This window comes from Phyllobates terribilis, unplaced genomic scaffold, assembly GCF_046119375.1.
Source record: "Phyllobates terribilis strain yellow unplaced genomic scaffold, ASM4611937v1 Scaffold_4__5_contigs__length_816908805, whole genome shotgun sequence".
Taxonomy (NCBI): domain Eukaryota; kingdom Metazoa; phylum Chordata; class Amphibia; order Anura; family Dendrobatidae; genus Phyllobates; species Phyllobates terribilis.
The window spans coordinates 168268370-168295214 of record NW_027362764.1 but is presented as its reverse complement, the minus strand read 5'-3'; the positions used below and the strand labels follow the sequence as shown (position 1 = coordinate 168295214).

The 26845-nt window shown below is 41.3% G+C and overlaps 1 protein-coding gene across 1 annotated transcript in view; it reads left to right on the top strand.

Annotated features, from left to right (window-relative positions):
* Positions 1-26146, top strand: part of JAZF1 (JAZF zinc finger 1) — a 368303-nt gene extending 342157 nt beyond the window's left edge. Inside the window, exons 4-5 of the mRNA XM_073677913.1 lie at positions 5979-6148; positions 23348-26146. Of these exons, the coding sequence (XP_073534014.1) occupies positions 5979-6148; positions 23348-23524 (347 nt within the window). The 3' untranslated portion in view covers positions 23525-26146. The remainder of the gene's footprint in view (positions 1-5978; positions 6149-23347) is intronic.
* Positions 26147-26845: the final 699 nt, after the last annotated feature.

The following is a 26845-nucleotide window of genomic DNA, read 5'->3' as shown; positions in this document are numbered from 1 at the left end:
ACGCCACCTGTGGTATGCGGCTATATGGGGCCGCCGCTGTGGTGCAGATCCACTGGAGCTGGTGGTGACGCAGCAGAGTTGGTTCTGCTCTCCACAGGCAGTAGCCTCGGGTCTTGTCGGGCGACGTGCAGTCCCCTGGACCCTATGCAGCCACCTTTTCGGCGATGTAATTGTGGCTGTTGGCTGCCGCACCTTGCGAATGCAGCAGCCTCCGGTTGTCTAGCTGAGCCTGGTTATTCTCCACTAGCCCTGCACTCACCATGCGCCTGGGCTGTCTCTGGAGCCTTCCCTCTGCTCCCGTCCTCTCTCACTCTCTCTCCTGGGCCTCTTTTACTAGGCCCTCTCTTCTCTCTCCTGAGCGGAGCTTCTTCTGAGCTCCCACTCCCAACTGTCTCTCCTCTGTACTGACCTACTTCTAGATGGTTCCCCTTCTTATACTCTTCCTGACGGTGCTCCCCTGAACTACTTCCTCCACCCACACCCACTACATGGTTCCACCCTCCAGCTAGGGACCAGGGACTGCTGTTGCTTCTTGCAGACCAGCAAAAGGAACTTGATTTCCCAGCAGCTGCCCTGCTCTATTAACAGGGACGTTCTTGATTCTAATAACATTTTGTTGAGGGATTTCTTTCTATTATATATAAATTAATAGGGGTCCAAATTAAGCTTTATGTTTTCCTCTGTGCAGGTGAATGCAGTCTACTGCTATAAAAGCAAAAGTTAAAAAATATCATGCCTATGTATAAATACTAATACTTTCCCAAAGAATGATACCGCAAGGTACCACAACAAGTAAGGCACAAAAATCCAACAAATTCGGACTTTTTGCGACTTGCTTGTCATGGGTGCGATACATTGCAGGGTGTGTGTTGTAGCCTAATTGCAAGGTACGGATGTATCCAGCACCAAACGACGGTTCGCTGCGCTCTCTATTTGTGTAGCTTTGCCACCACAATAAGGGGACAAATACAGTAGGGCATAATTTATTCATTTTTACTGTTACAATCTATGTCTTTACTTATTGCTTTACTGTTCCCATTGCCGAACATTAGAGTGCCATAGACTGAATCTTGTAGAGTCTCAGTTTTCAGATTTCCTTTGATTACAGCACAGTAGTAAAACGAGCCCCCATTCCCCACCCCAATTGCATTGCTCCCCTTCCGACAGCTTGATTAATAAGCTTAAAACACAAATTGAAATGAAAAGAGAAATGAGCTCCAGGTGCCTGAACACCTTATGTTGTGCGCATAGCCCGAGCCTGGCCAGCCTTACAATGCCATTCATTCCCACACCTGAGGGACTGAACTGTGCGACCGTAATTGCTGTAACTCTTATTAATGTTCTGACATAATTCCCATTAATTCCAGAGGGCCAGTAAATGCATTAGGACTTGTCAACATATTATTTGACACGGTTTATGATCTGTAGAGTTATGCTCCTAAGGATTGGGCGGCTCTGACTTTAGGCATTGGGACGGTAAGCTCCTCTCCCTACCTTCGAGAGGTTTTCATGCTAATCAGATGCTTTTATTCCCCGAGGAGCAGACGTTTGTGCCTTATATCAATAGGTAGCAGTGTCATCTTAGTTAGCAGCTGTTGCTTAGTTGTGTAATTGGTCCACACTCCAATGCCATTTTTGTAGTTAACCCTAGTATTTAATATGTTGTGTTAAATGGACTAATTGACATTAATTTTCACCTTTTTTATTTCATTTTATGTTAATAAGATGTTTATAACCTAATCTAAAATATGCGCTTATAAATCTTACATAGGAAATATAATCAGATTTTTTTTTTAATTAATTGGATTATAATATAGGCGAAATAGCTAATTAGCCCAGAACCCAACTTTAACACGTGAGATTAGTCTCTTCTGGTGACTTTTCAGAATAAGCTGTTGAACACTATTTCCAAACATTATATGACTTATATTTAGCATTTCTCAAGTATTGAAAGGTCTTTCTCTAATTTTCAGTTATCTCTAAGCTAGTGAGTGGAGACTAAGTGCTGTAAAGTCTCTCATATACAACATACCAAGATGAGGAAATCCTGCTCTCCTGTCTGTATGCAGCATACCATCACAAGCAGCATCAGCATTGTAGACATAATACAGTGGTGTGAAAAAATGTTTGCCCCTTCCTGATTTTTTATTCTTGTACATGTTTGTCACACTTAAATGTGTCAGATCGCAAAACAAATTTAAATATTAGACAAAGATAATACAAGTAAACACAAAATGCAGTTTTTAAATGAAGGTCTTTATTGTTAAAGGAAAAAGAAATCCAAACCTACAGGACCCTGTGTGAAAAAGTGTTTGCCCCCTAAACCTAATAACTGCTTGGACCACACTTAGCAGCAACAACTGCAATCAAGCATTTGCGATAACTGGCAATGAGTCTTTTACAACGCTCTGGAGGAATTTTGGCCTACTCATCTTTGCAAAATTGTTGTAATTCAGCCACATTGGAGGGTTTCCGGGCATGAACCGCCTTTTTATGGTCACGCCACAACATCTTAATCAGATTAAGGTCGGGACTTTTATTAGGCCACTCCAAAGTCTTAATTTTGTTTTTCTTAAGCCATTCTTAAGCCATGAACAGGTGTGTTTTGGATCATTGTCCTGCTGCATAACCCAAGTGCACTTCATCTTGAGGTCATGAACAGATGGTTGGACATTTTCTTTCAGGATTTTTTGGTAAACAGCAGAATTCATGGTTCCATTTACCACAGAAAGTCTTCCAGGTCCTGAAGCAGCAAAACAGCCTCAAACCATCACACTGCCACCACCATATTTTACTATTGGTATGATGCACCTTTTCTGAAATGCTGTGTTACTTGTACACCAGATGTAATGGGACATAAACCTTCCAAAAAGTGAAATTTGTCTCGTCAGTCCACAGAATATTCTCCCAAAAGTCTTGGCGATCATCAAGATGTTTTCTGGCAACAGTGAGACAATCCTTTATACTCTTTTTGCTCAGCAGTGGTTTTCATCTTGGAACTCTGCCATGCATGCCATTTTTGACCAGTCTATTTCTTATGGTGGAGTCATGAACACTGACCTTAACTGAGGCAAGTGAGGCCTGCAGTTCTTTGGATGTTGTTGTGGTGTCTTTTGTGACCTCTTGGATGAGTCGTCGTTGCGCTCTTGGGGTAATTTTGGTCGGCCGGCTACTCCGGGGAAGGTTCACCTCTATTACGCGTTTTTGCCATTTTTGGATAATGGCTCTTGCTGTGGTTCGCTGTAGTCCCAAAGCTTTGAGAAATGGCTTTATAACCTTTTCCAGACTGATAGATCTCAATTACTTCGTTCCTCATTTGTTCCTAAATTTCTTTGGATCACAGCATGATGTCTAGCTTTTGAGAATTTTTGGTCTGCATCACTTTGTCCCGCAGGTCCTATTTAAGTGATTTCTTGATTAAGAGCAGGTGTGGCAGTAATCAGGCCTGTGTGTGGCTAGGGAAATCCAACTCCGCTTCCCAAAGATGTGATAACCCACAGTTAATTTATGTTTTACGGGTGGGAGCAATCACTTTCACGCAGGGTCCTGTAGGTTTGGATTTCTTTTTCCCTTAATAACAAAGACCTTCATTAAAAAACTGCATTTTTTGTTTACTTGTGCTATCTTTGTCTAATATTTATATTTTGTGATCTGAAACATTTAAGTGTGACAAAGATGTAAAAGAATAAGAAATCAGGAAGGGGCAAACACTTTTTCACACCACTAAATATTACTGAGCAATGTAGCTGTGAATCCAGCATTGTGGTGAGTAACAACATTAGAAATCAGGTATATCTTGTCTTTTTCTCTTTCTCCCGCTCTCTCTTTCCTTCTCTATGCCCCCTTTCTCTCTCTCCTTCTGTCACTCTCTCTCTTCCCCCTATCTCCCTCCCCCTCTCCCTCAATATGCAAATTGCCTCTTCAGAGAGGAAGAATCCAGAGCCTTTCACCCAGCCAAATCAGATCTCATACTTTGCACTGACGAGGGGCAATACCTTGAAACTCCGTGTCTGCAAATTGGGATTCTGATTTGACTTTTATCCTAAGGTCGATTGTGACTTGTAGGATGGCTGCTTCCAACAGGTGGCGCTATAGAGTTCTAGTCCCCTTCCTCTCTGAAGAGGCAATTTGCATATTTAATTTCCCAGAGGAGAGTTGCACGGAGAATAAGCCTCCTTACCTTGGCATGCCAGAGCTGGTATGTCACTCTCCACAAGAAGAAACGTTACCCCTTATATAAGCATTATGCAGCACCGTTATTTAATCATTGTATGGCAGGGTCACATGCATACTATTTAGCACTGGTAGTTGGCATTGTAAGACTGTACTATTTGCGTAGTATTATCTCGATCTCACATAGGAGGGACACATATTACACTCAGGGACCACTGCAAAATTGTATCCTACGCTGCTCAATGAGCATCATTATACGACTATTCCCTTCCATGTGTTAGGTCAGTGCAGATTTTCCTGTCAAAACAATGGTTAGATGCAAAAATATAGAGAGAAATGTATTTATACTTTCTTGCACTCCAACTTTTTCTTGGGCCGTCATGATTCTTAAGTGGGTTGTCTGGACTCAGAGGAAAAGTCTGCAGTCGCTCTCTGTGGTTGCAGGCTTCCAAATCGTGACAGTGTGTGATCTGCACACTGCAACAACTTCCCTGTGTTCCCCGTGCTGGGGTCGGTCACGTCACTACATGTACAGTATGTCAGTATGTGGCCTTTAGAATTTTCTTTTCGGTCAGGACCTTTTTCCTTCTCTTTTTACTTACAACCTGGAAGTTGTGCACTTGCACTGTATATTCTATTGATGTACCTGCCTGTCATACTGCTTTGTATTTATGCTTTCATTCATTCATTCGCTTACTATTTTAACTTTATTTAACTTATCCAATCATTCAGCAGCACATTTAGTTTACTCACCATTTGTTTTTTGTTTTTTATGTGGCTATGTATTTGTTTGGTGTGTCTTCAAACTTTAATAAATATATATATTTTATTTTTATGTCCTGATTGGATCGGTTGATTGTGTGATAACAAAAGAATACCCATTAATATTTAGCTGAGCTAAAGGCTTTGATAAGGTAAATGTACCACTATTGTTCCCTTATCTTTGCCCTAGGGAAATTGTGTCTAATGTGTTTAACAAAACATGAACCAGAATTGTTATTTCACGAAAAACACAATTTTTTACTAAAATTCATATTGGTTCATTGTATAATTTCCAATATTTTAATTGATCCAAGCAGAATATACTTTATATAATTTTAAATGCACTGCAATAATAAAAATAACAATAGCGTACCATGTTCATCCTCAGACAGATTATTGAAGCTACAGTATATAAATATTTTAAAGGAAATTTGTCAGCCGTTTTTTTTCTATGGTGTCTGAGAGCAGCATTATATAGGGCCAGAGAGGCTGATTCCAGTGATGTATCACTTATTGGGTTGCTTGGGGCAGTTTTGATAAAATCTTCATTTTCTCTGCCTTAGATGTAACAGTGCACAGAATACTGAGCTGTGTATAACCCGCCCACAGCACTGATTGGCAGATTCCTATGTACACTGTGCATAGGCAATAAGCTGACAATCAGTGTTGGTGCCATTTTACATAGATTAGCTGTACTACTTGGCACTGACACCTAGTCCGGCAGTGATAATCTCCTGATATAACACTGATTGTATTGAAACTACAGCTAGCAGCTGAGCAAGTGACACATCCCTGGAATCTGGCTGTCTGCCTAAATCATGCTGCTCTCAGATTAAATAGCAAAAACCTTCTGACAGATTCTCTTTAATGATTTAACATCACTCCCAGCGATGTCAGGTGTATCACATTGTTGTCACTATGATGTGTTACTCCTATAAAGGAAAGTTTCCTAGTAATGATTTACTGATGATGATGTCTGATGTTACACAACCTTAATCCACCATGAGCCTTAGGTTGTATTCTTATATTCTCTTATTCAACAGGTAGCGAATATGACGAGGAAGAAGTAGACTATGAAGACTCGGACAGTGATGAGTCTTGGACCACAGAGAGTGCCATTAGCTCTGAAGCAATTCTGAGCTCCATGTGTATGAATGGAGGGGATGAGAAGCCATTTGCCTGTCCTGTTCCCGGATGTAAAAAGAGATATAAGGTAATGTGAACATTGTCTTCTCTGCCAAAGCACAATATGATCAGACTCTTACAGTTAGTTGTCATCTATGTGAGTCCTGGTTAAGAAAGCTTTAGAGCTTCTGAGTATTAATATTATTCCATTCACTGGATTCAAGCAGAGATTTTTTTTAGAAGATTTGGAATGAAATCAAAGACTAAATCAGTGGTCCTCAACAGGAGAGGACATATCATTGGTGCAACCTGTGCAGCTGCACAGGGGTCCAAGATATAAGGGGGCCCATTTCCACCTTCAAAAGAGGCGGTCTTGTGCATTATATTGAGCTATTGGACTGCAAAAGGCCCATTTTTTGCTCTTGCACAGGGGCCCTCTTCTGTCTATATCCACCAGTGGTCCTCAACCTTTCTTATCTTGAGAGCCACATCTAGGTCTGATAGATGGTCTCATCGAGCACATTCACCACACTATCGCACTCAGCAGGGCCGGCTCCAGGTTTTTGTGGGCCCCGGGCGAAAGAGTCTCAGTGGGCCCTTTTAGCACATACACGATTCATGATGCACAGATACGGTGGAGAAATATAGGGATACAACACAGGGCACAGCCTGCCACCTCATCCTTCACATATGCAGACATGCACACACACACACAATACGCAGACATGCACGCACACACACACAGTACGCAGACATGCACGTACGCACACACACACACACAGTACGCAGGCACGCACACATACACAGTACGCAGACATGCACGCACACACACACAGTACGCAGACATGCACGTACACACAGTACGCAGACATGCATGCACACACACAGTACGCAGACACGCACGCTCACATACACAGTACGCACGCACACACTACGCAGACACGCACACACACAGTACGCACACACACACACCCAATACACAGACACGCACACACACACACAATACGCAGACACGCACACACACAATACGCAGACACGCATACACACAATACGCAGACACGCACACACACAATACGCAGACACGCACACACAGTGCACACATGAACATGGTACACAGATATACACACACAATACGCAGACACGCACAGATACATACACATACATATTTGAACACATTCTTAAAAACACATATAAAACAGACATAAATATATATACACAGTCATACACACTGACATACACAGACATTCACATCATACATGCACACACACATAAGAAATATTTTTTATATGGGGATTGGGGAAGCTCGCTCACCTGCCCCCTGGCCTGTGTCCCGTCCAGCTCCTCAGTCATGTGGCTGTGCAGGGCTGCCGGAGTGTCACATGGCCCTGGACCATCAGGGGGGCCCACTCACCGTCAGGGCCCGGGCCGCTTCCCCGGCATCTGTGCAGGACCGCCGGTGCTGTTCAAGCCCTGCTCTGCTACATGCAGCAGCAGTCAGTGTACGGTCAGTGTGCTGCTGCTCCACCAATCAGGCCTAGTGCTGTCACTTTCCAGACATGGCCAAGCGCTGTGCCCAGTGTTGCTGTGTCTGGTAGTAATGACGCAGCATGTGCGACACACAAGCACAATTAAAGGCGCAGTGTCGCCCCTGCATGTCATTACTACCAGACACAGCCGCACTGCGCACAGCGCGTGCGGCCATGTCTTGAAAGTGACAGCACTGGGCCTGATTGGTGGAGCAGCAGCACACTGACTGCACACTGCTGCGTGAAGCAGAGCAGGGCTTGAACAGCAGCGGCGGCCCTGCACAGATGCAGGGGAAGCGGACCGGGCCCCGATAACGAGTGGGCTCCCCTGATGGTCCAGGGCCCCGGCACTTGCCCGGGTACGCCGGGTGCTGACGCCGGCCCTGGCACTCAGCTTAAAGCACCCCCTGTCAGTATCATGCTGTCTCCAGCTTTCCATATTTATAGCCTACCCTTGCTGAAATATGCACAACCAGATCTGTTCTTCAGTGCAGAACCACAAAGGTCACCATATGAAGACCTTCTCTTCATAGTTGTTTGCTAAACCTAGTGCTAACACATTAAGCTGGCAGCCCGCTATGAGCCACACATCATGGGCCCGTGAGCCACATGTGGCTCCAGAACCTCAGTAAGAGTGCCATCAAAAGTAGCATATTGTATGTCCTTTAAATAGTCTCATATCTACATATGGAAAATTCCAACAGCTGTCGAAATGGCCAGGGACGTAACAATGGCCCCTCTCTACTATGACCAATAACTGTATTCGGTAATTTTAGGAAATGGAACGATTATAGTTATTATATACCGTAGTTATTTTCTCTCTTTGCTCATCGTTCCATTTCCCAATGATTCTTTGTTCCCTCCTCATCCAGATTCTTCCCCTTTTCTAGGGACAGCAAAACAGTGTTCCTCTAATTACTTTTAAAGGTTATTTCACATCTCATAAAATGATGGCATATAGCTAGAATATGCTATCATTAATGACTGTGGGAGTCTGACATCTGGTACCCCCACCGATCCGGAAAAGAGCTCTGCACTTCAGGTCCCAGCACAGCCTTGTGTCCGGGGAAAACTGTGCGGGGAAAAAACCGAGATCTACATCATCGTTGCATCTCCTTCATTCTCAGGATCGGTAGCAGTCCCAGACATCAGACCTCCATCCATATGCCATGACTTTGAAATGGAAGAACTTCTTTAATGATAGAGATAAACCCCACATATGTCAGGTTCCATTGTTTCTGGTAGGTTTTACTTCTCTAGTTATATCTTAAGGCCTTCATATTAGATTAAGGTTGACCAAACAAACAGATGTTGGTGGGGGGGACTGACTAACCATCTGATGTGTATGGGGGCGTCCCGACTCTTTCTCCGACAGATCATGTTAAGGGAGAGAAGGATTGGGCAGTTCAGCCACCAACTCTTTTGTATTTAGGGGAGATAAGCTGCTGAGAGAGGCGTTTGGTGGTGTCTTTCTCCTCTCTCCCTTTAGAAAACATATGAGTAGTCATCAACATGGGGGAGTCAAGAGAGGTAGCTGTTCGGGCCGACAGCTATCTCATGTGTATGGAAACCTATAGGAAGGTCAGGTTTTTCACTATTGCCAATCTGAAAGCCGAGGACACACTCTGACCTGCAGAACATATGGATTCCATAGCAGCTGCTACAGGTAAGCCATGGGAAATCAAGCTGTTACATCTCCTGCACATTCTTTATGACACATTAGCCAAGACTCTAACCCTTCTGGGCCTGTAGGTTTTGCTATAAAGGGTTGAGATGAAAAATGTCACCTTGTATAGGCAAGACCACTGGAGAAGCCTCATTTTTGGTGGGATATTTAAATGCAAAGGTCCCTTAGGAACCTCTTCACTACTATCTAAAATTGCAAGAAGGGAGGACCTATTTCATATCCTTTAATATCATGCATGCCTCAGGGACGGTGGGATGGGAGTTATGAGCGAGGTTTCCTATTCTTTCATACCTTACATGTATCTATTATGATGTACAATAATTACTTGTGAGCCAAGTATGCCACCTCCTTTTGCAAACTTTCCCCCTTAACATTCACCTCTACCTTATATATTACAGTCTTGCTCAAGGCTCACATTGCATGCTACTACTTTCTATACACACACCTTAATCCTTTACTTGACAATATAATAGGCGCTTTCTTAATTGCCTTTGTCTCTCTTTTATGCCTGGAGGTGAATGGACTTTTGATATTACGTATTGCCAAAGAAGGTCTGTAAATAAAAGTGTAATTAAACATGGTACCCCAGCCCCTGATCCAGCAGAGGTGCGCCCGGGGCTGTCACCGCTGTGTGTATGAGGGGGCTTTCTTCCCCAGCTTCTTGACTGTCTCAATAACACTTGTGTCTCACATGATGTTTATTCCTGTCCATTTAAGCCTGGAACAGTGTGAACATATTTATGGCGCAGCCAAATACAATAAATTAGTGTTAGTTGGTACAGCATGGCACACCCAGAAACCCTACTGTAAGAAGCTCTTGTTCTTAATTACGGCACAATTAGTGCTCTGCCGGCTTCTGGTTTCTTGTGCTGGTTTTTTATCTGTTTCGTCTAGTTTAGAAAGAATCGGAAAATCACAGATGCCCATTACACAGACATATCCTTTTCTTCACAAGAATGCAGTGTTTATGAGTAAAGTGGTGATGGTGGGAGGGCATATTGTAAAACGCCAGTGTCTTAAGTCAGGAAGCAAACTAGCCATTGCCATTGTAACAGGGGTCCCTTTTCCCAGGGGGCATCCCTATACTGCAGCAAGTGTTTCTTTAGAAGAGAGAATCTAGAGGTAGAGGGCTTGTAATTTGCTACATCCTGTCTGTTCTCTGTTTGACTGCCAGCCCTCCTTTTATTGCCCAAATAAGCGGACTGTTCCTGCCTGCTTTTCCTATCACACCACCTTCATCTCACATGCACAAGGACTGTCTCAAGGATATCTTGCACACCATTAAGTCAGAAGGGAATGAAATTAATGAGCCACGGGAAAGCTGACAAACATGGAGCAAGCGGCAAATAAAAAGTAACGATACAGAGACTTGAATAAATATTAGCTGTTTTCCTTCTTCTTTCCCAAGGATTTTGTATGAAATAGCTTGTCAAATCCAGGATAATGTATTCCATTTTATTATGGTGCACAATTCTATAATATAGGCCTCTCCCTTTGCAGTTTGCGTACCCCCCTATATTATCCTCAGCCACCCTGCTGTTTCCCATAACTACAGCAAAGCCATGACTCCTTCTCTCCACCCTTAGATAATCAGAACATTTGTCCTTAACCAACAGGGGGCGTTACAGACCTTCACAGACTGTGCTGAATAAAGCTTATTCCATGGATGTAACTACAGCCATAATTCCTTTTATGCGCCTGGTGCAGCTGTGGGCATAGCATTGGTACAACTTGTGCAGCCACAGCAGGGCCCCAGAGGTCAGGGGGCCCACTACAATCTCCAAAGATGCAAGCAACTTCTGTCACAGACCTGAAGGGCTGCATTTTGATGAACTACAAAAGGGCCCACATACCTGCACAGGGGCCCGCTTCTGTCTGTGTCCGCTCCTGGCCTGGTGCAGCAGCACTGGACCTCATTGATCAACATTGTCTGAAAGTACAGTGGTATAGCAAATAATCAGAGCTTAGCTTTCACTTCTTTTCTAGTAAAATTAAAGGGGTTGGCTACTTTATCTTTATTTTAACAAATGTGTTGGGGACATGATTTGGTGGCCCTTACTAATATATAAGTATTACATGTTCTCCTCTTGCACTTGTTTTTGCATTTTTAGGGCTTGTTGCTTGGTCAGCCGGCCACTCCTGGGAAGGTTCACCACTGTTCCATGTTTTCGCCATTTGTGGATAATGGCTCTCACTGTGGTTCGCTGGAGTCCCAAATCTTTCGAAATGGCATTATAACTTTTTCCAGACTGACACATATCAATTACTTTGTTTCTCATTTGTTCCTAAATTTCTTTGGATCGCATCATGATGTCTAGCTTTTGAAGATCTTTTGGTCTACTTCACTATGTCAGACAGGTCCTATTGAAGTGATTTCTTGATTGAGAACAAGTGTGGCAGTAGTCAGGCTTGTGTGTGGCTAGGGAAATTGACTCAGCTTCCCAAAGATGTGATAAACCACAGTTAATTTATCTTTTAATGAGGGGACAATTACTTTTTCACACAGGGCCCTGTAGGTTTGGATTTCTTTTTCCCTTAATAATAAAGACCCATTTACACATAACTTAATTTATGGAAATCTATGGTTTGATTTCTTTGCCTGTGTGGATTGGATGGGTTGTTACCGACATCTGGTGAGAACTTTATGTCAATAGCTCCTTTAGATATATATTGACTCAGAAAATTGGTGACGTGTTCAATATTTTTTTCTGTATATATACAAGCTGTACTATATGTAGATCTTTGAAGATCAACCATAAAAAATAGGAATCTTTTTACATGTGCAATACAACCATCTACTTCATGTAGAAAAGTATTTATTAGAAAAGATCCAATAAAATTATATAAAAAAAACGTAAAATAACTTTTCATAATATATGAAACTTCAATGAAGCAACACATTTTAAAGAAACCAAGTCCCATATAATTTACAGATTTATGTATACACGCATACAGTCATGACTGAAAGTGTTGGCATACTTGAAAATTTTCCAGAAAATGAAGTATTCCTCAAAGAATATTATTGCAATTGCTCATGTTTTGTTATAAATATGTTTATTTCCTTTGTGTTTATTGGAACAACACAAAAAACAGAGAAAAAAAAGGCAAATTGGACATAATTTCACACAAAACGTCAGAAATTGGCTGGACAAAATTGTTGCCACCTTTCCAAAATTGTGGGTAAACAATTTTGTTTCAAGCATGTGATGCTCGTTCAAACTCACCTCTGGAAAGTAACTGGTGTGGGCAATAGGAAAATCACACCTGAAACTAGATAAAAAAGGGATAAGTTGACTCAATCTTTGTATTGTGTGTGCCACACTAAACATGGAGAACAGAAAGAGTAGAAGAGAACTGTCTGAGGACTTGCGAACCAAAATTGTTGAAAAATATCAACAATCTCAAGGTTATAAGTCCATCTCCAGAGATCTTGATGTTCCAGGAGGAACCAACTGCTGACAGAGAGACATAAAAAAGCTATAGTGCAGATTGCCAAAATGTACATGAGTAAGACAAAATCCTTCTATGAAAGCGTCTTGTGGACAGATGAGACCAAGATAGAGCTTAAAATTGCTGTTGGGAGAAGGTGCCCTTCAAATATGAGAGACGTGGAGCAGTTTGCAAAAGAAGAGTGGTCCAAAATTCCAGTTGATAGGTCTAAGAAGCTTGTTGATGGTTATAGGAAGTGACTGATTGCAGTTATTTATTCCAAAGGGTGTGCAACTAAATATTAAGCTGAGGGTGCCAACAGTTTTATCCAGCCCATTTTGGGAGATTTGTGTGAAATTCTGTCCAATTTGCCTTTTTTCTCTATTTTTTTGTGTTGCTCCAATACACACAAAAGAAATAAACCTGTTTATAACAAAACATGAGTAATTGCAATAATTTTCTGGGAGAAATACTTCATTTTCTGGAACAATGTCAAGGCTGCCAACACTTTCAACCATGTCTGTATGCTTTTGTGTTGGAACAGGAAGTAGTAAGAAATGGCGGCCTGTTTAGGACTAAACAGTATTGGAACAGGAGGTGCAGGGAATCCATGTGTGAATATGCTTTTTTTTTGTACACTATCCTGAGCTGTTTTACTTATCCGTTCTGGTTGAGCTGCAGAATAGATTTATCAGACCTCAGAATAATTTTTGACACTTTTTTATTATTGTATGACTGAGAAATTATTTTAAACAGCAGACATTTTAGATGGAACTTTTATAGGGCGCTTTATGTGGTCTGTAGGATTACTGGATATCTGAACGCTATTGACTTTTAAGTTGAACTTTGCCAAAAGGAAGTTTATTGTTTACCCAAAAACTGGGTAGGATCTTTTAGAAGGTAAGCCATGCAAGTGCTGTTCTTGGCACACCCTGCCTTGGCATTAGCTTTTTTTTCCTGTTTTCTCTGGCCTTTCTAATTGCTGTGGTGTGACATAAGCAATCTGAATTCTTTGAGTCCCACCAAAGGTTTTCATAGATCTGTAGTTCACAACCATTTCTAAAATTGCACCTTGACAATCAACACATATTAACTCTGCCCTTGACCTACCCTGTGTCTGTTTGCAGATCTTTTATTGGAGTTCTATGGCTGCTCGTGTTTTCCTAGTAGTTCTACCCTGTTTCTACGTGCACTTCAGCTGTAGTAAATCCAGTTTGCACTGCTTTATGTGTTTATTTTCAGTAAACTTTGCATGCCTTGCTTATCATTTTATTGCTTTGCTAGCACTTATATATATGTCACTGGGAAGCCCGTAGTTTCACTGATTAGTAGACTACACAGTATTGGAAGTATTGGAAGGAAATTATGCAAAAAGGTCATGGTTAATGCATTTGTAGGCTTTATGCAATGATGGAGGTCATGAACAACTCACCATAAATAAGAAAATTCTAGATAAAATATTTTTAGCATGCAAGTTTCATATTTGTAAATTAAAGGTTTTGTTCAGGAATAAATGGCCTATCCTTAAAGGGGTTTTCCCACAAACAACAGTTAATTTTAATCAATACATGTTGGAATAATAATAAGTTCCACAATTGGATGTGTTTAAATGAAATGTTCCTGTGCTGAGATAATCTTATAAATGTGCCCCTGCTGTGTACTGTGTAATGGCTGTGTCTGACCGTATAGGAACATGGTCTGATCATACCACATCTCCTGGACAGGGGAGGACGCAAAAGAGTATACAGACATTACAGCAGGGGATCACAGCTGATTCTTTTTGTGAAGTAAAACATTTCACTGCCTGTTTTTAAACAATGTTTTACTTCAAAGAAAGAATTAGCTGCAATCCCGTGCTGTAATGTCGGTATACTCTTTTGCTTCCTTCCCTGCCCAGGAAATGTGGTATGATCAGACCATGTTCCTGTACCGTCAGACACAGCTATTACACAGTACACAGCAGGGGCACATATATAAGATTATCTCAGCACAGGAACATTTTATTTAAACACATCCAATTGAGGAAGTGATTATCATTCCAAGATCTGTTGATTTAAATGAACTTTTATTTGTGGGAAAACCCCTTTAAGGTACTGCTGCTCCGCTCACAGTCATTTCATGGGAGATTGATTGATATTGATGACCTATCCTCCAAATAAGCCATCAATATCAAAGTTCTGGTCAACCTCTTTAAAAAATAAACTTCTAAAAAAAATTATTTGGAGTTATATTATTCTGTACCCATTATGCTAGTGAATTTCTCTTTGAAGGACATGTATCTCTATTGCCAAAGTGTATCCAAGGGAGCAAAAATATGTGCATAAACAGTCTTAATTACAAAATATAATATGGTTTTGTATATAGCTGCTATGCTGGTGTATGTGTCACCAAGGTTACAGACTACAAACAAACATTCTGTAGCAGACTACAGAATGTTTGTTTGTAGTCTGTAACCTTGGTGACACATACACCAGCATAGCAGCTATATACAAAACCATATTATATTTTGTAATTAAGACTGTTTATGCACATATGCAGTTGTGCTTTCTTCCATCTATCTAACCTACTTAATATAAATTAGCGCGTTAGGATATAAATGGAAAATATTATGACTACAAGATCAGATTACAGAGAGTTTGTTTTTAATCTGTAACACTAGCAATATGTAGGCCATGATATAAGCTTTAGACACAAAACTTAAGAATTTTTTTAAATAAAAACTTTGCCCTTTCAGAAGATCCATATTTTTTTTTATACACTGGAGCAATAAATAATTGGATAAAAAGGAGAATGTAACCATTAAATGTCATAAAGTGATCTTTAATGAGCTATGATGTTGGAAACCAATAATGAAGACTGTGTTTTACCAATTGTAAGAAATTAGAATTGTAGTCAAAACACAACCAAACATGAAACACACACACAGCATTGTTGGCCATTTTTAATGCTTGGCAGAGCATCATGCTAAAATATTCTTGGCAATACACATTAATTGATTGTTGGCTAAAACTAATGATTTCTGCTGAATGGGCCAACCATCTTATGCATGTGGGGGTGTTCCAGCTCTTTCCCATGTCATATTTCATTAGTTCATTGGATCAAACATGGTTCATTTTAATATGCACCATCCTTTGTTCTCATCAGAGATAAGTTGCTGCCAGATGTGTAACCGAGGCACTGTTCGTGGTTACCTGGCAGCTCTAAATATGGCTACCATGAACAGGCTTAGCGCTAGCTAATCCGTGTTCCAGATCCTAGCGGTCGTCCAGGCCTTCACTCTTTAACCCTTATACATGGATCTGAAATTAACAGGGACCACAGAGATAGCTGCTGTATGGTGGTTCGAGCTGGCAAGAAGAAAGGTCCTGTAGCTGGGTCAGTACCAGGGGGTCAGTGTAGGGATGAGATCGTAAGGCAGGAGAGTAGTCAAAAATGACCCGAGGTCAAAATCAGGAATGTCTACTGGAAAGCAAAGCAGGATACTAAACTGTTTCTGGAACTGGTTAAATTATAACTGCTAGTGGACAGCAGGCTGTTAGGAGCTTAAATAGCTCACAGCCCTGCCTAGGCCAGACAGGAGGAAGCAAATACTGACAAAAGTTAACTCTTGATCTCCCAGCATGGACAAAACTACAAATCCCAGAGGAAACATGAACTAGAGTTGTCGTCTCGCCTGGTGACAGAAGCAAAGACAGGAAGGGCAGGCACCAATACAGATGTCACACAGAGGTGGCTGGCAGTGGCGATCAATGGAATAATTTTCAATGATTGGTGTTAAAGTTGATAGCGATCAAATTGGCCAAATTACTAGTACAAATATCTGTGTGAAACAATTTAGAACTAGAGCTATTAATCATTTATAGATCAGGCAACTATGCAATGTGTAATATCATGAATTTCCACATTTACCTCAGTCAAAGACTGTCATCTTATTCAATTAGTTCATTATCGATGCATCTGCCACATCACTTCCCCGGTGAATCATATTTACGTTTCTCAAACATAAATAAAGTCATCTGAATTCATAATTTGTCGCCTCCAGTGCAGTAACCAGGGCAGTAAAACCCATTTACAAGATTGGCACTGTGCTATACTTCATACCTTCAGACCTTGGCAAGCTTCATCGATACACAAAACAAAATGTTGACATTAGCCGAGTGGAAAAAGAAGTAGCAAGTCCCCAGTAATTATAGAGGCAGAATTTATTTCTATGTCACTCATTGAGATCCGGCTTCAGCCTTACTTTGCTTACCCCCTGCCTGCATCTTGTATGCTTGGTGCGTTTTATTAGGGCTGAACTAAATCTTGTCTTCAGTCATAATTCATTTTCACCCCTTTCTAGCAGGTGTGGCTTAGATTGTGAACATAGCCACACAAAGACTCAGTCTTACCCTTTAAAAACTAACTTTCCAGACGTTCTTTGCGCAATTCACCCGCTTTTCGTGGTACAATCATGTACTGGAAGCTGTGTGCATCTTTTAGCATTTTCCTTACAAAATTAATGGAACACGATAGAACATTAATAGAACATTACTTCATAGGTAACATTGGGTTATAAAACTAGACATTTAGAATTTATTCACATGCGGTAGATTTAATGCTGAAATGTCTACAGCTTTCCCACAGTCCTATTCATTTGATTGGGGATTGCAAAAATCCATGTGCTTGCCGCCAAAACAATATCAATTAGATGGCCTGGATTTTATGTGATATACCAACACAAAGTAGCAAGCAAGTATTTGTGAATTGTAAAGGAAATAAAAGAAATGATACATGGTTTTCTAAATATTTTAAAAATATAAATCTGTAAATTGTCACATGCATTTGCATTCAGCCCCACTGAGTCAATACTTTGTAGGACCGCCTTTCACTGCAATTACTTCTGTAAAGCCCCCGTCTCACATAGCGATATCGCTAGCGATATCGCTGCTGAGTCACGGTTTTGGTGACTCACCAGCGACCTCACCAGCGATGTCGCTATGTGTGACACTTTGCAACGATCAGGCCCCTGCTGTGAGGTCGCTGATCGTTGCAAAGTGTCCTGGATCATTTTTTGGTCGTTGGCCTCCCGCTGGCCAGCACACATCGCTGTGTGTGACCAGCGGGACCAACGATCTGGCTGGTAACTATGGTAAACATCGGGTTACTAGGGGCACGCGCGCACTTAGTAACCCGCTGTTTACCATGGATACCACTCTGCTACGGTGCACGGAGGCTCCCGCGCACCGTAACAGAGTGGTATCCATGGTAAACAGCGGGTTACTAGGGGCACACGCGCACTTAGTAACCCGATGTTTACCATAGTTACCAGCCTGCTCCTGCTTGCAGCAGGCTGGTAACGGGAGCAGGACATCGTGGAACGATTCTTTCCACGATATCGCTGCTCCCCTGATCGCTGGTGAGCCTGCCTGTTTGACAGCTCACTAGCGATGTATTAGCGATGCAGCAACGATCCCTGACAGGTCGTATCGTTGTCGGGATCGCTGCTGCATCGCTTAGTGTGACGGGGCCTTAAGTCTTTTTTGGGTATGTCTCTACCAGCTTTGCACATCTAGAGGCTGAAATGTTTGCTCATTCTTCTTTGCACACTAGCTCCAGCTTAATGAGCCTGGATGGAGACATCTGTAAACAGCAGTTTTCAAAGTTGCCACGGATCCTCATTGGATTTAGGTCTGGACTGTGACTGGGCCATTCATACACATGAATATTCTTTGATCTCTACCTTTCCATTGTAACTCTGGCAGTATGTTTAGGGTTGTTTTCCTGATGAAAGGATAACCTATTCCCCAGTCTCAAGTCCTTTGCAGCCTCTAACAGGTTTTCTTCCAGGATTGCCCTGTATGTGCTCCATCCATCTTCCCATTATCTCTGACCAGCTTCCCTGTCCTTGCTGAAATAAAGCCTTTCCTCAGCATGTTTGATGGTGGGCATGGTGTTTTCAGGGTGATGTGCAGTGTAAGTTTTCTGCCACACATAGCGTTTTGCACATAGCCCAGAAAGTTCTGCTTTGGTCTCATGTGACCGACCAGAGCACCTTCTTCCACATACTAACTGTGTCCCCTACGTGGCTTTTTTTTCCCTAAAACTTCAAATGGGACTTCTGATGGCTTGCTTTCAAAAATGGCTTTCTTCTTGCCACTCTTCTATAAAGGCCAGATTTGTGGAGTATACAATTAGTAGATGTCCTGTGGATAGATTCTCTCACCTGAGCTGTGAATCTCTGCAGCTCCACCAGACTGACCATGGATCTCTTGGCTGCTTCTTTAGTTAGTGTTCTCTTTGCTTGTGATGTCAGTTTAGGTAGACGGTCATGTATTGGTAGGTTTGCAGTTGTGCCATACTTCTACTTTTGGATAATGGATTGAAAAGTGCTCTGTGACATGTTTAGAGATTGGGCTATTTTTATTACCTAAACCTGCTTTACTCTTTTCCACAACTTTATCCCTGACCTGTCTGTTGTGTTCCTTGGTTTTCATAATGCTGTTTGATCCCTAATGTTCTCAAATAAACCTCTGAGGCCTTCACAGAACAGGTGTAATTATACTGAGAATAAATTACACACAGGTGGACTCAATTTACTAATTATGTGCTTCCGGGTGCAATTGTTCACTCAGGATTTTATTTTGGATTATCGAACTACAGGGGTCTGAATACAAATGTGCGTCACAATTTTCAGATTTATATTTTTAAAATACCGTAATTAAAAACCATGTATCTTTTCCTTTACACTTCACAAATACTTGCTACACTGTGTTGATATATCCCATAAAATCTCAATAAAATACATTTAAGTTTGAGGGTGTAACGTGAAAAAATGTACAATAATTCACAGGGTATGAATCCTTTTCAAGGTACTGTACAGTGTAACAGTGGTATAGTCTGCCTGGCTTCATCGCTCTCCTCATATACCAAGGGATTACATCTCGCTGCACCGTGCATACTCGGGGAGTACACCTCCTTCCACTGTACACATTCTTCCTGCTCTGTGAATAAATCATCGGTATCTTATCGGTGGGGGTCCGACCCGACTCCCATTCTCCCACAATCAGTTAATCCATGGTATAGTGGCTGTGACTGGTACTACAAGCCTTCTTCCTTTCACTTTTATAAATTGGATATATCAGAAAACATACTGAAAGGTTGACTGGCTTCCTTTGAAATTGGATAAAGTATATATAAAGTGAGAATTTTCTCACGCGGCGGTGGTGCCATAAGTGAGGTCAGCAGAGCTCATCAGCTGATTGGACTCCGGTAACCTCTCTCCCGGCAGCTCAGCTCAGCTATGTGCACTGCCGGGAGCGAATCATGCTCCTGTCAATGTATAGCCTGCTGCCGGGTAATCCGATCGCCGTGGGACACTCCGAATTTTACCTGGATTACGGCGGATAGGTAAGTATATGGTGGTTTATTATTTTTTATTTTTTACAGGTGACATGGACATCGGGAATTAGGCACTGCGGTGATTATATGGTGGGGTTTTTTTTTATATTTATTTATTTTAACTTTTTTTTTCACTGTGAGCACAGGCGCCGGCTGATTATATCTCCCATTAGCCTGCTCTGCTATTATCAGCAATAGCAGCCGCAGGCTAATGGGAGGAGTGGTCAATTCTTTGTGCGTTTTTGCCGCTTTTTTGACCTATTGGCTTCAATTGAGTCAGTCAAGTACACAGCAAATCCGCAAACCTTTTTATACCTGCGTTTTTGCTGCGAATTTGACTGACTCTATTGAAGTTAGTGGGTGGAAAACGTGGCAAAAACGCACAAAGAATTGACATGCTGCAGATTTAAACGCACTGCAAATCCTGACAGGAAAATTACTGATCATGTGCACAGCACTTCAGGATTTTCATTGACTATGCTGAAGCTAGGATTCCCTAGTGTTTTTGTTCCAATTCAGCGTGGAAAAAAAATGCACCAAAAACGCACCGTGTGCACACTGCCTTCAGTTGTGTGCGCACATTGCAGATTTAGTGCTTTTTTTGTCACCTTTTTTCTGTGCGGATTTGTGACAAAACCTGATGCCAGCAAAGTGATTGAGAAACCTGAAGTGTCGTGCACACGTTGAGTATTTTTGACTTGCAGATTTGGTACAGAAAATAATCTGCAGCGTGTCAGTTCTCTGTGCGTTTTTTCCAGCGTTTTTCACCCATTGAATGCACTGAAAAAACGCATGCAAAATCGCGGCGAAAAAGCAACGTTTTTGAGATTGCATTTTCCTGCCAAGAAATGCAGAAATGGATGGAAATTTCTCCAAATACTCAACGTGTGGTGTGCACATACCCTTGGAATTACTTATTGTGGAGGGAAAATCTGAGCCGTGATTAGAGGGAAATTCTCGGCTCTTCACATCACATTCTTACCTTTTCAGGTATGTGCACATTTCAAACAAAGGTTTCACAGACCTGAATTTTTTTACAGCTTCATTGTCTTCAAGGCAGAGGCCAAGAATGACAAGGGCAGCCATATAATAGAAGATGATAGTCTTCATTGCTGTCTGCAGCTGCGCAGATTTAACAAGCCGGGGCTATTTATGATCTGCAGAGTTTACTGCTCATCACATCCCATTAACAGAGCGTTTTATCCATTTTATATAAGTGCAAGATGATTTTTATTTGTTTGTTTCATGTTGTAAAGATGCCCCTGTCCTCACATCGTGTGCTGGAGAATGTACTCTGTACAAGCTGTCACTGAAGGGTTAATGCAGCAGTTCGTACGTGTCACATCTGAGCAAAAAATAATCTAGAGAATGCAATAAAAAAAGCGCCAAACTGGCAATAAACGTCTGATTGCTGGCAGAGGAGGATACTTTCCGCTGCCAATGCTGGATATCAGGAAAAGGCTTCTTCTGATAACACAAGTGCGTTTACTGTAACTGCGGCAAAGTATACGATCCTATATAAAGATTAATCCTAGTTTGCAGCCGGGCTCCGACTCTTCTATTTTTCCACAATCCGACACTGGCACCAGCCTGTTCATAAATGGCCAATAACAAATTTACTGAAGTAAAATAGTAAAGTAACATCACTGTTTTTTTTGTGTTTTTTTTTTTTTTAGAATTGAAATATTAACATTTCTAAACTTGTCTAAATTCCTATGAAAGTTAATAAATCAATTAACCAATATTAATACTGGATAATATTTTTTGTTGGTGCATTTCTACCAATTCTGATTCCACCAAACACTCCAACGCAACAGTCCTAATAAATGGAAACTTGGAAAAATATATAATCGGAATGTATATATTTTAATTAGTGTACTGAATTTAAAAAAAACATGGTCGCCTCCTTGTCCACTGGTCAAGTATTATATTGCAGGTCACTCACATTTCCTTCAATACAGCTGAGGTTCAATACCAGACACAAGCCATGAACAGCTGCTTCTGGAATAAAAATCCATATTTTTGTAATCCTAGATTACCTTCTATAATACAGTTGTATAGAGAAAGCAACATATAGGGAAAAGGGCTGTAAAACTACCAATCTATTTCTACAGAACACCATATAAAATGTGGATTTGTTGAAAGTTCTTTTCATTGTCACTCGTAACGCCATTAAAAATGTAATTGTAAAGCAATAGCCGGATTTCACGACTTCATTTGCATTTTAGTTAGAAAAATGTAGTATCTTTATTTTTCTGGTATACTGTAGGAAAACAGAATAGTGATGAATATAGTCAAGACATCCTGTGTGCTATATTTTTTATCATATATAAATGTACTCTTCTACCTTTCCCTCAGATTCACTCACAGTGTTTAAAGGAGTTTTTCAATACTTTTAAAGTTATTTTCAATAGACCGAGGGTGGGATAGTAAAAAACAAACTATACTCTTCTGGACCGCTGCTTTATCTACTGTGACCCCCACCGGTCTCAGTGTATCATCACCTGGAGGGGGAGTGACATGGCCGTTGGCGATAATCAGCAGATGCTGATAGGCTTCAGTTTTCACATGTCGTCTGAGCCTGTTGCTAATTGGCTGCATTGGTGATGTGATGTCTCCTGCAGATGTTGATGCCCCAAGACCATTAGAGGACACTCACTGATTACTTTATTCCTCGGTTGTCTTGAGCTGCAGCTGAGTCAGAGTTTTCTCCAAAAGGACATTTCATCAAACTAAAGCTGACCACACAGGAGATAGTTGATGGACAAACGATTGTTCATCTAACAGCTATCTCTCTTGACTACTCTATACACTTGACCGTTCAGATATGCCATGAGCTTACGTGTTTTCAATAGGTAGAGTAGGTGGGAGAAGGGAAAGTCACTGCCAAACAACTCTGGCAGCGGCTTTTCGGGTCAGGTGTTGAACCTACATCATCTGTCGGAGGAGAGTCAGGAGGCCCAAATACACATTAGATGGCCTGTTGGTCCTTTCCGAAACCGGTGGGTTCATTGATTTTCATCTAATCTGCATGGAGGCCTGTTACCTCAGTAAGTAGCTAAATTTCCATATCTTCTTCACAAGAAGCGTGGCCTGTAGGTCCCCCTATGCCAACTGGCAGTCTCCACAAAGAGACCCCATAGGTTATAGACATGTTAGACATATTTGTCAGGAGAATTTCCTGCCGTATGGCCTAAACATAATCTTGAGAAAATCCATATTGCATTTTAATTTAACATCTGTACTGTTTTCCTCTCACCCGCAGAATGTAAATGGTATTAAGTACCACGCCAAGAATGGACACAGAACGCAAATACGAGTCCGTAAACCTTTCAAATGCCGCTGTGGGAAGAGTTACAAGACAGCTCAGGGTCTCCGTCACCACACAATCAATTTCCATCCTCCTGTCTCCGCTGAGATTATCAGGAAAATGCAGCAATAAAAGCTGAAGACATCTGTGCCAAGAAACCCTCACCAGCAGATGCTAATTCTGAGAACAGCCACATTCTGGTTTTATTTTATTTTTACCCTTTATGTTGCATTTCAGGGGAAGCACTCAAAAGTCCAACAAAACCTACGTTTCAGTGCATGCTTTAATCAAAGAATTCCAGTTGTTTGGAATGATCGCTCTTTAAAGTGACCCTTTTTGTACTTTGCACATTCATTACCAGACCCATTTTCATTACTTTGATACGGTGCTACAATAACAATAACGACACAAGGTCAAACCTTCTATGGAGGAAACGAGTGTTTCTCTCTCCCAACCATAAAGACTGTCCAGTCAGTTAGGGCGCATGTTGTGTTGTTTAGATGTGATCGGTTACGTGAATGGGAACAGTAATCTCAGTGCTGAGACCATTAGAACTATTCTACTGCTAAGTGAGTCTGGAGACCACCGGTGACTGGTGGCAAGACGAGAGGACATAGCGTGTAGCTTCACCTATGTGCCATAGGTCTTATGTAGTGGTGACGTTACTCCTTAGCTGCAGACTGGGAAACAGGTAGATTGATGCTAAGGAGCAACTCAGAGGATTTTAAGTGGCATGCAGCAAATCTTTAGAGCGTGCACTTTAAGGAATATTGGCCAATTTTTATCCCGGAGGAAAGGTTCAGTGTTCTTTCATATGTGAAAAAATATATTTATGCTCATTGCTGTTTATCTGGTAATTAAAATATGGACTTATGGTAAACCAATATGACTGATAGTCGTCTCCACAGCCAAAATGGAGTACTAAATGTCCCATGTGCACAGAACGGCATTATTGGGTCTGTCAATGGGTTAATTGATCAATATACAGCAAAATATATACCAGACAATCTATAGAAATGACAAAGTAAAGTCAGAAGAGTAAAGTCAGAAGATATGAACATTAAAAGGGTGTTCTGGAGAAAAAAAAAATTGAGAAATGGAAAGAAATGCCATAAAATAACAAAATAACCCACCTAAAAAAAATTACATTGCTCCAGAGCGCCCCCTAGTTTCTCTTTACTCCTCTGCAGTGATCACATGCTGTCTACCCATGTGACAGCTGCAGCCAGTCACTGCTGATTTCCATAATTGGCTGCAGTGGTCATGTGGAGGGATTTATCCAGTGAGTTCTTGTTCTTTTATTACTTTATGGCATTTCCTCTCTTTGGACACTTTTTTTTCAATCTCAGTGAACCCCTTTGTTGTTGACAATTTTACGTAGATATTTTGCAACAGAAACTTCCAAAGAGCCTGTAAAAAACTACGCAGACAAAAAGTGTATGGTGTTGTGCAAGCAACCACTCAGGCGCTGGCGAGAGGGAGAGAGAGAGAATATTTTCCAGCTCAAAAGTTTAGGTCTTCATTGTTTTCAATGGGGTTTGGGTTCTGGTTCAAGTTCTGGTACCCAAACTGAACTTTGGAATAAAGTTTGGGTGAGGAACCAAATTCCGAACTTCCACGGGCCCGCTCATCCCTAGTCACGTGTTATCATTTACTTGTGACCATACTACAAAGGGAACTTGTCTCCATAAAATCAGTATAATATGTATTCTGGGCTTTGAGGTTCAGTGGGCTGTCCTATCGGTGACTGACAGCCTTCCCTGTGTGAGCTCACATGCATACAGTGGGGAAAATAAGTCTTTGATACACTGCCGATTTTGCAAATATTCCCACCTACAAAGAATGGAGAGGTCTGTAATTGTTATTATAGGTACACTTCACCTGTGTACTTATTTTCCCGACTGTATGCACTGATGAAGACCACCCCGTGGACCTCTCAGCCCAGAATGAGCAGATTTTACAATGAATAAAATACGACTAATACATAATCATTTCCCCAAAAAATATATATCACTCTGTTCAAATTATTCTGCTTTATTAGATGGTGGTAAATGACAGATAAGATTACTTGTTCAACGTGACATGTGCCCTTTATCCTTTCCTCTTATGTACAGATGCCAAACATCTGAATAAGACTGGATGGGAAAGCTCAAGCCAACAGACTGTGAGGCTATGTGCAAATTTAGTTTTTTTAGGGAATTTTGTAACATATCCACGAGAAAAAAAAGCTCCATAAAAATTGCCCCAAAAAATTGTAGAAAAACTCCTTCTATCCATGCCAGTGTTCATTTTTTTATGAGTATTTTGATTGTTTCTTTTCACTTCATGTTTTGAAAGAATGTGCATGTCACTTCTTTGAACAGTTCCTGATGGAATCCTCAATGTCCAGTCAGTCAACTGCAAAAAAAACACATCTGAGAGCAGCATGATGTAGGGACAGAGACCCTGATTTCAGTGATGTGTCACTTACTGGTCTGCTTAATGTAGCTTTGATAAAATCATTATCTTATCTGCTGCAGATCTAGAAGTTTTCTGAATGCTGAGCTCTGTATAACCCCGCCCACACCACTGATTGACAGCTTTCTGCCTATGCACAGTAAGTTGTCAATCAGTGGTTGGGGTGGTGTTACACAGAGCTCATGAATATAGAGAACCACTTGGCTTCAGGTTTCCTACTGATAACATCACAGTTTTATCAACAGGAGATTATCAAAACTACAGCAGGCAGCCCAGTTAGTGACACATTGCTGGAATCAGGGTCTCTGTCTCTACATTATGCTGCTCTCAGATTAGGTGGCAGAAATCTGGTGACATATTCCCTTTAGAATCACTTAAGGAACAAAAAATTTCCCCGAAAACTCACCCCAAAAAGAACGTTTCCTGAAACAGTTTCCATTTGAAAATCTTGACCTTTTTGAACTCCTCAAAAAATTCCATCTGTACATAGCCTAACAGGACTAAATAAGTATGATAAGAAAACATTTCTGCCACCCTTCCGTAATGGCTATAAGGCTGGGCCACGGTAATTAAGCCCAGGTCACACATCCGTGATATGGTGCAACCATAAAGTCATTGGGTGGCTAAAGAGAATGATGTTTAGGTCTTGGCCTCATTTTTATATAAGTTTGGAAATATTTGTAATTGAAGAAATTGAGCGATTTTTAATTTTTACCCCCAATTCAACTAAAGAAAAAATAGACAAAGCAGGCTGTAAAAACCACAATATTCCCGAATCCTCACGTAGAAATGTCTCCGCACTTGTGGGAAAACTGAACTTAAAACGCCCTTGATGAACTTGAGTCATTTTGTTACAGAATTTTACTACCACATTAATCCTCTGGTTGTTTTCTGATGACAGGCGCTTAATGTGTGCTTAAAACCAAATGACCACCACGTTCAGACTCGCTGACCTGCCTTACTTGTTGAACTCAGTATATTTGGTATCAGTTGCGT